Genomic DNA, 12137 nt, shown 5'->3' with positions numbered 1-12137 from the left:
CCTCCTCCCGTCCATCCCTTATACACCGACCACTGACTCCTCCTCCCGTCCGTCCCTTATACACCGACCACTGACTCCTCCTCCCGTCCATCCCTTATACACCGACCACTGACTCCTCCTCCCGTCCATCCCTTATACACCGACCACTGACTCCTCCTCCCGTCCATCCCTTATACACCGACCACTGACTCCTCCTCCCGTCCGTCCCTTATACACCGTCCACTGACTCCTCCTCCCGTCCGTCCCTTATACACCGTCCACTGACTCCTCCTCCCGTCCGTCCCTTATACACCGACCACTGACTCCTCCTCCCGTCCATCCCTTATACACCGACCACTGACTCCTCCTCCCGTCCGTCCCTTATACACCGTCCACTGACTCCTCCTCCCGTCCATCCCTTATACACCGACCACTGACTCCTCCTCCCGTCCATCCCTTATACACCGACCACTGACTCCTCCTCCCGTCCGTCCCTTATACACCGTCCACTGACTCCTCCTCCCGTCCGTCCCTTATACACCGTCCACTGACTCCTCCTCCCGTCCATCCCTTATACACCGTCCATCCCTTATACACCGTCCACTGCAGAGTCATCAGAGAACTTCTGCAGATGTCTTGACTCTGAGTTGTTCTGGAAGTCAGTTGTGTAGGAGGTGAACATGAAGGAGACAGAACAGTTCCCTGAGGAGCTCCAGTACCACTGACCACCGTATCAGACAGCACACTGCCCAGACGGACAAACTGTGGTCTGCCTGTCAGGTAGTCAGTGATCCAGGAGATAAAGTAATGAACTCCATTACCCATAATCCTCTCTTTCCGACGTTCTGCGTCAATAACGTCATTCCGTAAATCAAATTCCAACATGGAGGACATCGTAGCTGTGGAGAAGAGTCCGGTGAGAATCGCTGACATTTGTTTCCTGTTTTTTCCGCCACTAAAGTTCCGTCGGGAGTTTTATCGGTTGACTTTCCGGACGGACTCGTCGTCTGTTTTGTGTCGTCGTCGCTGTTTCTTCGCTGTTTTCACAGTTTGACTCGTTCAGAAACGTAAACCTGCCGATTCATCCTCTGCTAAGTCATGCAGGCTAGCTGCTAGCATTAGCTTCGCGTCTGTAAAGAGGTGAAGAAACAAACAAAAAAAGGTTTTTGTGGTATAAATACTACGAAGAGTTTATAGAAGACGTGACGGCTCCGACACATTAATGTCGGAGGTCGTTTTATTTATTCGGATCATTCTCGCGGCTGTAAACTGTTGTCGCCTTTGTTAGCAGCTAAATGTAGCTAACCGGTGTTTTCACGTCACGACTCGTTTTCATTTCTTTAATTTTTAATAAATGAGCTGAATTCTCTCAGTTCTCGTGATAATGTTTTGTTCTTGTCACCTCCACAGGAAGAGATGCCGGCGGTCCTGAGCTCCAGACCCCAGACGGGTCTGTCCTTCCTGGCACCAGAACCAGAAGACCTGGAGGATCTGTACAGCAGATACAAGGTCCACTCAGCACCTCCTCATCCACCTCATCTAAACTAGAAACGAAATGGACCCGTCCTCATTTCTGAGGGAAGTCCGTCCTCATTTCTGAGGGAAGTCATAAAGGTGGTTTTATTCTGCTGGAAGAAGAGATATTTATAATAATAAACTTTATATGTTTATCAGCTTTCATGGAAAGAAATGCAGCTCAAAGTGCTTCACAGCCAGAAACAGACACTTCAACACATATAAAGGAACATTTAAAGATGTGGGACATAAATGAGAAACACATAAAACATCAAATTAAACAAATAGTGTGAAAATATAAATAAGCAACATGTATTTTAAAGTGCAGGAGAACTTCAAGAGTTACGAGTTCATTTAAAGAGACGTTTTAAAAGTTTTAACTGAGCGAGCTTCTCTTTACTGACTTGAGTTCTCTGAGAGACCCGACCCGGTTCTCCCGTTAACGACCCGGTTCTTCTCCCGTTAACGACCCGGTTCTTCTCCCGTTAACGACCCGGTTCTCCCGTTAACGACCCGGTTCGTCTCCCGTTAACGACCCGGTTCTTCTCCCGTTAACGACCCGGTTCTCCCGTTAACGACCCGGTTCGTCTCCCGTTAACGACCCGGTTCTTCTCCCGTTAACGACCCGGTTCGTCTCCCGTTAACGACCCGCTTCTCCCGTTAACGACCCGGTTCTTCTCCCGTTAACGACCTGGTTCTCCCGTTAACGACCCGGTTCGTCTCCCGTTAACGACCCGGTTCGTATGCGGTTCGTCTCCCGTTAACGACCCGGTTCGTCTCCCGTTAACGACCCGCTTCGTCTCCCGTTAACGACCCGCTTCTCCCGTTAACGACCCGGTTCGTCTCCCGTTAACGACCCGGTTCGTCTCCCGTTGACGACCCGGTTCGTCTCCCGTTAACGACCCGCTTCTCCCGTTAACGACCCGCTTCTCCCGTTAACGACCCGCTTCTCCCGTTAACGACCCGGTTCGTCTCCTCCTTTCTTTTGTGCAGAGGCTGCAGCAGGAGCTGGAGTTCCTGGAGGTGCAGGAGGAGTACATCAAAGATGAACAGAAGAACCTGAAGAAGGAGTTCCTCCACGCTCAGGAGGAGGTGAAGAGGATACAGAGCATCCCGCTGGTCATCGGCCAGTTCCTGGAGGCCGTTGACCAGAACACGGCCATCGTTGGATCCACTACAGGTACAAACAACAAACAAAATGTTTTCTTCCGTCGTGTTTCAGGTTCGCTGCTGAACGAGGAACCGCCAGCTGGAAAAATATGACTGTTTGTATTCTTTATTTGATTGATGTTTAAACGTTCAGACGAGATTTTAAAGTTATAAACGGGACACGTATTTTGATTCCTGCGTCTCCGACGTGTTTTCATGCGTCACGTCGTCGTCGGGGGTAACCGGGGACGTCCGTCCTCCAAGGCGACACCCACGTTCATCCAAAGACATCCGAACTGTCCGTCACATGTTGAGTTTTGATTTGATGGTGAAACGAGCGAGATGAAAACAGCTGACGTTAAACCAGAAAGGAAATGAGGTCATAAAACACATAACGGTGTTTTGACATCTTCTGTTCTCACGACGACATTAAATGATCGGCTCAAATACTCGGTGACGGTTGACGAGGCCTCTCTCACCACCGGAGATCAACCGAAACCAGAACAACTGCATTAAAACACAGCGAATCCATAAACGGGTAAAGCTGAGAATTATAAATTGAAGAGTCGGTACGTCTGAATGCTTCACCGTGTTCGGAGGAGCCGGACAACTTTTCCATTATTCAGTGTGAAGAGCGCAGCGTTGAATGTGTGATGAGCGTTGTTGTTTTTCCTCCCGTTCAGGGTCCAACTACTACGTGCGCATCCTGAGCACCATCGACCGCGAGCTGCTGAAGCCCAACGCCTCGGTGGCGCTGCACAAGCACAGCAACGCTCTGGTGGACGTTCTGCCTCCGGAGGCCGACAGCAGCATCATGATGCTGACGTCGGGTACGTCTGCAGGACGTCTTCATTTCATAAACAGGAAATTCATCATCTGAAGCTCTAACTCTGCGTCGCTTTTTTTGTGTTTTTTTCTCCCACAGACCAGAAGCCCGACGTGATGTACGCCGACATCGGTGGCATGGACATCCAGAAACAGGAAGTCAGAGAAGCGGTGGAGCTGCCACTCACACACTTTGAGCTCTACAAACAGGTCCGACATTTAATTCTGACAAACTACTGAAAGGCCGAAAAAGTGTGATCGCAAAAGTTCCGATTGTGTCGGATCATTATTTATCTTCTGCTGGACGGTTTAATGACTCAGGAACTGATCTTCCACTTCAACATCCTGCCGAACCGTCCCGACCCGTCAGGTCGGCTCCTTCCTGTTTCTCAGAGTCACAACTAAACATGGAGAAGCAGCGTTCAGCTTCTATGTTCCACATATCTGGAACAAAGTCCCAGAAAGCTGCAGGTCTGCTGAGACTCTCAGATCCTTTAAATCAGGACAGTTTCTGTTTGCTGCCGTTCACTGAACCAGATCTTAAACTGCACTGCAACTTTTATCCTATTTTTAGCTTCCGTAATGTTTTAATCACCGATTTTAATCTTTTAATCACAGATTCTAATGTTTTAATCCCTGATTCTTAATTCATTTTTAAAATGTCCTTTTCTTCTGCCTGATGTTTTGATGGTTTTATATGAAGCACTTTGAATCTCCTTGTTGAAATGTGTTCTACACATAAACTCGTCGGCTTCCCTCCTCAGATCGGCATCGACCCCCCCCGGGGCGTCCTGATGTACGGCCCCCCCGGCTGCGGTAAGACCATGCTGGCCAAGGCGGTGGCTCATCACACTACAGGTAACGTCCTCGACACGCTGCTGCTGTTAGACAGAGTCTTGAAATCTGGTGACGGCTCGCTGACGTCTGTCCGTCTCGTCTCTCCGTCTCGTCTCTCCGTCTCCAGCGGCGTTCATCCGTGTGGTCGGCTCCGAGTTCGTCCAGAAGTATTTGGGCGAAGGTCCTCGCATGGTGCGAGACGTCTTCCGGCTGGCGAAGGAAAACGCCCCGGCCATCATCTTCATCGACGAGATCGACGCCATCGCCACCAAGCGCTTCGACGCGCAGACCGGAGGTACGAAACGTTCCCGTTAAACGTCCCGATGTTTTAGTTTTAGTTTTTTTTACTAACTTTCCTCCTCGTTGTTTTTGGTCTTTCTGCAGCTGATCGTGAAGTCCAGAGAATCTTACTGGAGCTTCTCAACCAGATGGACGGCTTCGACCAGAATGTCAACGTCAAGGTGAGTCCACCCGTCTCTGAACCCCCCCCCCCTCCCCCCTCTCTACCCCCGGGGCTGCAGCGTCTCCGTATGTGCTGACTCATGCCGCCAAGTCACTCCACTGTCACTCTCCCTGATTGACACTCAGCTCAGAAAGCCCTTCCCCCCTTCCCTCCCTTCCCCCCTCCCCTCCCTTCCCTCCCTTCCCCCCTCCCTCGGGGTTCATGTTGTCATTCATGAAAACCTTTTAATGGATGTTTTTCCCAGAAGCCGTTTGCACACAAAGTTCTGCTCGTACAAAGACGGCCTTCTTCAGATGCAGTTTATTTCTAGGAAGTGTTTATTCTTTTATACAAAAAGACTCTTTGATGAATCAGTCTGACTCTGCAGCACACTTGTGTGTTTTTTTTTTACTGGCAAAATAGCAACGACGTTGAGCCAACGGCTTCGATACCGTCGTAACAAATATCGCTTCATCCCACAATAACTTCTGATACTTAGACCTTCCGTTTAGGGGACGTCTGTGAACGGTAGCTTCAGGTAACAACCTGTACGGTACTTTTTGTTTAGTTTACCCGTTTTTTGAATAAAATAAACCGATAAATCAAAAGTCTTCTTCGTTGAATTATTTTTCCGTCACCAGTTTTGAAGGATCAGTAAAAGCTCCGCCTTCTTATCATGATGCGTTTCCGCCCGTCAGGTGATCATGGCCACCAACAGGGCCGACACGCTGGACCCGGCGCTGCTGCGTCCCGGTCGTCTGGACAGGAAGATCGAGTTCCCGCTGCCCGACCGCCGGCAGAAGCGTCTGATCTTCTCCACCATCACCAGCAAAATGAATCTCTCCGAGGAGGTCGACCTGGAGGACTGTATCCTTTTTATTTCCATCGCAGCAGAGAAATGAATTTCTGCTCCTTGAAGAATTTACCGGAGTACATAAAATAATCATCAATCGATTAAACACAGAAAACAGCTTCAGTTTATTTTCCTGCACACGAATCTACACGGATCAAAAAGATGTTTGTTGAAGCGGCGGCTGTGCATCAGTTTGCAGTACGACTTTAGTGGTGTCAGTGCAGCAGAGGTCTAAGCCCCGCCCACAGTGAGACACGCAGAGCTCAGAGGACAGAAACACAGCAGAGACTCTCACACTGGAGCTGGAAACAAAAACGGCCGCTCGGAAATGAGGTCAAATAACCAAAAATCCAGTATTTCAGTATTTTCTGGTTTGTTTTGGCCCGTCGGTGCATCGGTGTGTCTGAACTCCTCCTGTGATGCCCAGATGTTTCGTTTTTGTTTGTTCAGTCGTCCCTAACAGCTGCACAGATGTGGCCCGACCAGACAAGATCTCTGGAGCGGACATCAATTCCATCTGCCAGGAGGTCAGACGCTTCATCTCGTCTTCTATTATTCAAGTCGTGAAAAATGCACTTTAAACCATCTAAATATGTTGTTGTTGTTGTTGTTTGTGTGGTCAGGCTGGCATGCTGGCCGTGCGTGAGAACAGGTACATCGTCCTCGCTAAAGACTTCGAGAAAGCCTACAAGACGGTCATCAAGAAGGACGAGCAGGAGCACGAGTTCTACAAGTAGACGGAGGAACGAACCTCCCGGAGCAAAGAGGTGTCCAGACACACAGTTGTGTGTGTGTGTGTGTGTGTGTGTGTGTGTGTGTGTGTGTGTGTGTGTGTGTGTGTGTGTGTCAGTTTGTCTTGTGTGGATTTGCGCTTCCCCCGATGTTCATTGATTTTTTTGGGGGGGTGGGGGGCGGGACAAAATGTATCCACCTCAGCTCCGTCAGGTTAGCTCCGCCTCCAGACCTCGGACGACACGTTAGTTTTTTTTTTTTTTTTTTTTTTTGTACAGGCACTCGATTGGTTCCTAAAAACATCTGGTCCTGACTAGCTAGGAAACATTTGTATGAACATGTACACACTGAATATGTGACTCAAGAATCCATTAAAGATGTTTTCCATAAAAAACTAAAACTCCTGTGTTTGATTGAAAAAATTAATAGGAACCAATTTTTATTGATGAAAACCGTTTCGAGAGTCTTCGTGTTCTTACTTACAGCAATGCATGATGGGAAGAATTGTGTTTTATCCGTGCTGCAAAACGTCACGATGTCGACTGACCTTTCACCTCTGTGACGACATTTCTTCGTCCTGATTGGTTTAAAGCTTCTCCGACACACATGACAGGACAGTTGTTTTTTATCAGATATTTATTAGATTTTTCTCTCCTGAAGCATGATGTCATCAGAACACCTCGTCGCTTCATCACCGTAGACTTTCTGAAGCATTTCAAGAGTCTCTGTTGACCGTTTGCAGAGTTTGACCCAGTGGAAATCACTGCATGGGCTCAGGAACACTTTTCTGTTCCTTAAACATTTGAACCCATAGATCGGATGTTTCTCTGCTCCAGTTTCAGGTCCACGGTTGAAATCATTAATGTTCTCGTTACCAGCGGTGACGTTAACGTGAGGAACTCAGTGATGATGATGAAGAGACGACTCTGAATACTTCCTCCTGAAGGTCGCTGCTTCCTGCTGCTCCGGGTGCAGCGCTGCGCTGCGTTCAGGGACGCTCTGAACTGTTTGATCGACCGTCGTATATTAAGAACTTAAACCGTCAGACGTGGACATGTTTTACTGCAACGAAGTTTTATGTACCAAATGTTTTCAATTTTTGTAATAATGAGGCTGAAATATTCGACAGGTTACTACTACTTGATAATATATAAATATTATTTTCTCAGCTCGTCTTTCAATATGTCACTTTTTGGTTTTTTTCCTCGCGGATCAGTGGAACCGTTTTATTTTCCTGCCAGCTGATCGTCCTTTTGAAGGAAGCTGCCAAACCTGCGACTCTGTTACTCAGCATGTTGACGATGAGGCGGGAGGTGTTGGACGTGTTGGAGCTGTTGGAGGTGATGGAGATGTTGGAGGTGATGGACCTGTTGGAGCTGTTGGAGGTGATGGAGATGTTGGAGGTGATGGACCTGTTGGAGATGTTGGAGGTGATGGACCTGTTGGAGCTGTTGGAGGTGATGGAGGTGTTGGACCTGTTGGAGCTGTTGATATATGTCGATATATAATAGAAAAACCAAAGTAGCGACGACATCATCGGTCCCATTTATTGGTCTAGCCGTACATCAGGTAGACGTAGCGCCTGTTGCTGATACTCGTGGAGGTGTGCGGGTCCCGGAGCAGACAGAGTCCGCTCAGATGGACGCCGGTTCCGGGCCGGCGCTGCCCAGCGGTCCGCTGCCTCTCCGTCTCCGGGTCGGCCCACGAGTGGAAGCAGCGCAGCCGGAGGTTGCAGTTCTCCCTTCAGGCCACAAGTGGGAGGAAGATGATTGGTTACAGCGAGCGTCACCTCTGAAGAGCACAACTAACACATCACAGCAGCGTCACCCACGAGTGCTCCACCGGGCGTCCGGCAGGAAGTCGGCAGGTGACCTGGTCAAAATAATAGGGACAGAGCTGCAGGGTTGCCAGTTCTGGCCAGTGGGACATGCCGTCAAAGATGCGGTCCAGCCTGTGGTTCTGTCCGAACGTCTGTCCGGGGTGGAGCCGGCGCCACAGGACCGACACCAAGGCGTCCACGCTGGTCTGAGCCACCGAGCGCCGCAGAGGAAGTAGGCTGTACGGAGGGGGCGGGGCTTCCATCTGCCCCCATCGAAAAAAAACAATTCAGTGGAAAGGGAGGCGGGAAGTTATTGACATGTTCATCAGTGTGGTCAGAAAGTTTATAGAAGAACGTTTTTCCAAATATGCAGTTTTTGATGTTTGTTATTATTATTATTATTTTTACCACATCTGTGTACAAATTTAGAGAACAGATAAACAAACAACAACCAAAATAAAAAAAAAGTGATGCCTTCCACGATATGTTGACGATATGATCGATATCAAATCAATACATCAGACTGGACGTCTTCGTAGTGTGATGACATCATCTCAGTGTTGACTTTCCTGTTTACAGCTGCATTACTAATCTCTCCTCCCCCCCCCCCCACACACACACACACCACCACCCAGCGTTCATGATGTCATGAACAGGTCTGAGGTTTAGAGAAGTGACTCCAGCCTCTGAAAGCAGAAGATAAACTCAAAGGAAACGAAGGTCACTCACCTCAAACTGGGGAAAGTTTTCTTCTGCGTGAAATCTGTGACGTGTTTACTTTTAAAATGTGGAGTTTCAAACGATGACTTCACAACAACCAGACATGACATCATTCCTAAATATTTATTGCTCAGTTTGTTAAACAGTGTTTTGTGATGTGGTGTTTTTTTTAGAAAAACACCAGCTTTGTTTCATTTCTCAAAAAATTCCCTAACTTTCAGTTTTCAGCTTCAAAAACAAAACTGCCAACGATTTCCTCTTCCTGACGATGAGCTCGCTTGTTTATGACTCGGATGTTTTTACAGTTCAGTTTTTATCTCTGTATTTTTCTAACCTTTGGACATTAACTCAATCAGGCTTTATCTTTACAGCACTTTTCATGCAAATGTCTTGTAGCTCAAAGAGCTCCACAACACAAACCAATAAAAACACCCTCAGAGCAGTAAACAAAAACAGAACCAGGAAGAAACAATAAACACAACCTGAATTGTATAAATAAATAGTCAAATAAATAAATAGAAACACGCTGATGCTGCACTATTAATAATGATGTCATATATATAATCACACATCAGTCAGACAGGACTTTCCTGCTGATACTGCAGTACTTTTTGGAATGTGGGCCTTTCCATGCAGTTTCACCTGGTTCCACTCAGACGGGTCGAACCTGGAACAGAACCCGTTCATCAGATTCTTTAAAACAGTTTACAAGTTGGGGAACCGTTGTTTTATTTTATTTGTGGAAATGACCAAATAAAAAGTGCATTTCACTGCTTTTTGTTTTTCAACATTAGACCCAGTCCAAGCCCAAAACTACTACTACTACTACTACTGTTAATACTACTACTATTAATACTACTGTTAATACTACTACTACTACTACTACTACTACTGTTAATACTACTACTACTACTGTTAATACTACTACTACTACTACTAGTACTACTGTTAATACTACTACTATTAATACTACTACTACTACTGTTAATACTACTACTACTACTACTACTGTTAATACTACTACTATTAATACTACTACTGTTAATACTACTACTGTTAATACCACTACTACTACTACTACTACTACTGTTAATACTACTACTATTAATACTACTACTACTACTACTGTTAATACTACTACTACTACTAATACTACTGTTAATACTACTACTACTACTACTGTTAATACTACTACTACTACTGTTAATACCACTACTACTACTACTACTGTTAATACTACTACTATTAATACTACTACTACTACTACTACTACTGTTAATACTACTACTACTACTAGTACTACTGTTAATACTACTACTACTACTGTTAATACCACTACTACTACTACTACTACTGCTGCTACTGTTAATACTACTACTACTACTGTTAATACTACTACTACTGTTAATACCACTACTACTACTACTACTACTACTACTGCTACTGTTAATACTACTACTACTACTGTTAATACTACTACTACTACTACTACTAGTACTACTGTTAATACTACTACTACTACTACTACTACTACTGTTAATACTACTACTACTACTACTAGTACTACTGTTAATACTACTACTACTACTACTGTTAATACCACTACTACTACTACTACTGTTAATACTACTACTACTACTATTAATACTACTACTACTGTTAATACTACTACTAGTAGTACTACTGTTAATACTACTACTACTACTGTTAATACCACTACTACTACTACTACTACTACTACTGTTAATACCACTACTACTACTACTACTGTTAATACTACTACTACTACTATTAATACTACTACTACTGTTAATACTACTACTAGTAGTACTACTGTTAATACTACTACTACTACTGTTAATACCACTACTACTACTACTACTACTACTACTGTTAATACTACTACTACTACTAGTACTACTGTTACTACTACTACTACTACTGTTAATACTACTAATACTACTACTACTACTACTACTACTACTACTACTAATACTACTACTACTACTGTTAATACCACTACTACTACTACTACTACTACTACTACTACTGTTAATACTACTACTACTACTACTACTACTACTGTTAATACCACTACTACTACTACTACTACTAATACTACTACTACTACTACTACTGTTAATACTACTACTACTACTACTACTACTGTTAATACTACTACTACTACTGTTAATACCACTACTACTACTACTACTACTGTTAATACTACTACTACTACTGTTAATACCACTACTACTACTACTACTACTGTTAATACTACTACTACTACTGTTAATACCACTACTACTACTACTACTACTGTTAATACTACTACTACTACTGTTAATACCACTACTACTACTACTACTACTGTTAATACTACTACTACTACTGTTAATACCACTACTACTACTACTACTACTACTGTTAATACTACTACTACTACTGTTAATACCACTACTACTACTACTACTACTACTGTTAATACTACTACTACTAGTACTACTGTTAATACTACTACTACTACTGTTAATACCACTACTACTACTACTACTACTGTTAATACTACTACTACTAGTACTACTAGTACTGCCCTCTGGCTACGATAATCTAGTCCAAGTATATTAGTTTGAGACCTGGACAAGATCTAAAAAACCCAACAAAATGTCCTTTTTTTAGAGAATAAAAGTTCTACAAATGAGAAAGTGTGTTTAGAAGAATCTTTAATCTCTGGGATGATTATAGTCAAGAAATCAGAAAACACGTTCCAGACAGTTAAGGCTTTAACTAAAATGTCTTAAGATGCCGTTCCAGCATTAAGAAGTGCAAATAAAAAGAGGGGAGAATCATTTCCTTTTCGAGCTAAATCAAAATCTGTGAATCAATCTTGGAAACTTTAACAGGGCAAACGGGAGCGGATCAAAAACGAGGCTTCGAGTTTCAGCCAATACAACGTAAATGTCAAAACGACAACTTTTGACCATTTGATTTGTTGGCATTGAGGAAAAAGACCTGAATACTTCTGCTACCGTTGTACTTATGTAGGATTTTTGTCTACAGCTACGGAGTATTTCTACACGGCAGTATGTGTACTTAAAGCTCGAATACTTCCAGCTCTCATTTTGTAGAGAATTTATCACGTCTGAAAATGAATATTAAAAAAAAAGCCCAAACATCACGTTCATTAGTCATCCTGCTAACATGCTCGTTGTGATGCTACTAATGTAATTAACACTAAAAATGGCCTCTGATGAAAGGAGCAGTGG

At 44.6% G+C, this 12137-nt stretch overlaps 1 protein-coding gene across 2 annotated transcripts; it reads left to right on the top strand.

The window, feature by feature from the left end:
- The first annotated feature begins 842 nt into the window (after window positions 1-842).
- psmc4 (proteasome 26S subunit, ATPase 4) lies at window positions 843-6732 on the top strand. 2 transcript variants are annotated; one of them, XM_069720289.1, is made up of 11 exons: window positions 843-895; window positions 1390-1488; window positions 2488-2674; window positions 3327-3473; window positions 3569-3678; window positions 4233-4326; window positions 4433-4600; window positions 4690-4766; window positions 5446-5614; window positions 6072-6127; window positions 6224-6732. In XM_069720289.1, exons 1-11 carry the CDS (start codon window positions 863-865, stop codon window positions 6335-6337), a joined length of 1254 nt encoding a protein of 417 aa, XP_069576390.1. In that variant the 5' UTR covers window positions 843-862; the 3' UTR covers window positions 6338-6732. The 2 variants fall into 2 exon arrangements, with proteins under 2 accessions (XP_069576390.1, XP_069576391.1); XM_069720290.1 differs by lacking the exon at window positions 843-895 and adding an exon at window positions 1027-1046.
- The last annotated feature ends 5405 nt before the right edge of the window (window positions 6733-12137 follow it).

Source organism: Brachyistius frenatus, unplaced genomic scaffold (genome assembly GCF_029030835.1).
Source record: "Brachyistius frenatus isolate BFR_SWC_R1_liver_20210118 unplaced genomic scaffold, ASM2903083v1 Contig_237, whole genome shotgun sequence".
Classification (NCBI taxonomy): Eukaryota; Metazoa; Chordata; class Actinopteri; family Embiotocidae; genus Brachyistius; species Brachyistius frenatus.
Note: the sequence above shows the minus strand (reverse complement) of the source record. Positions and strands in the feature narration are given on the sequence as shown.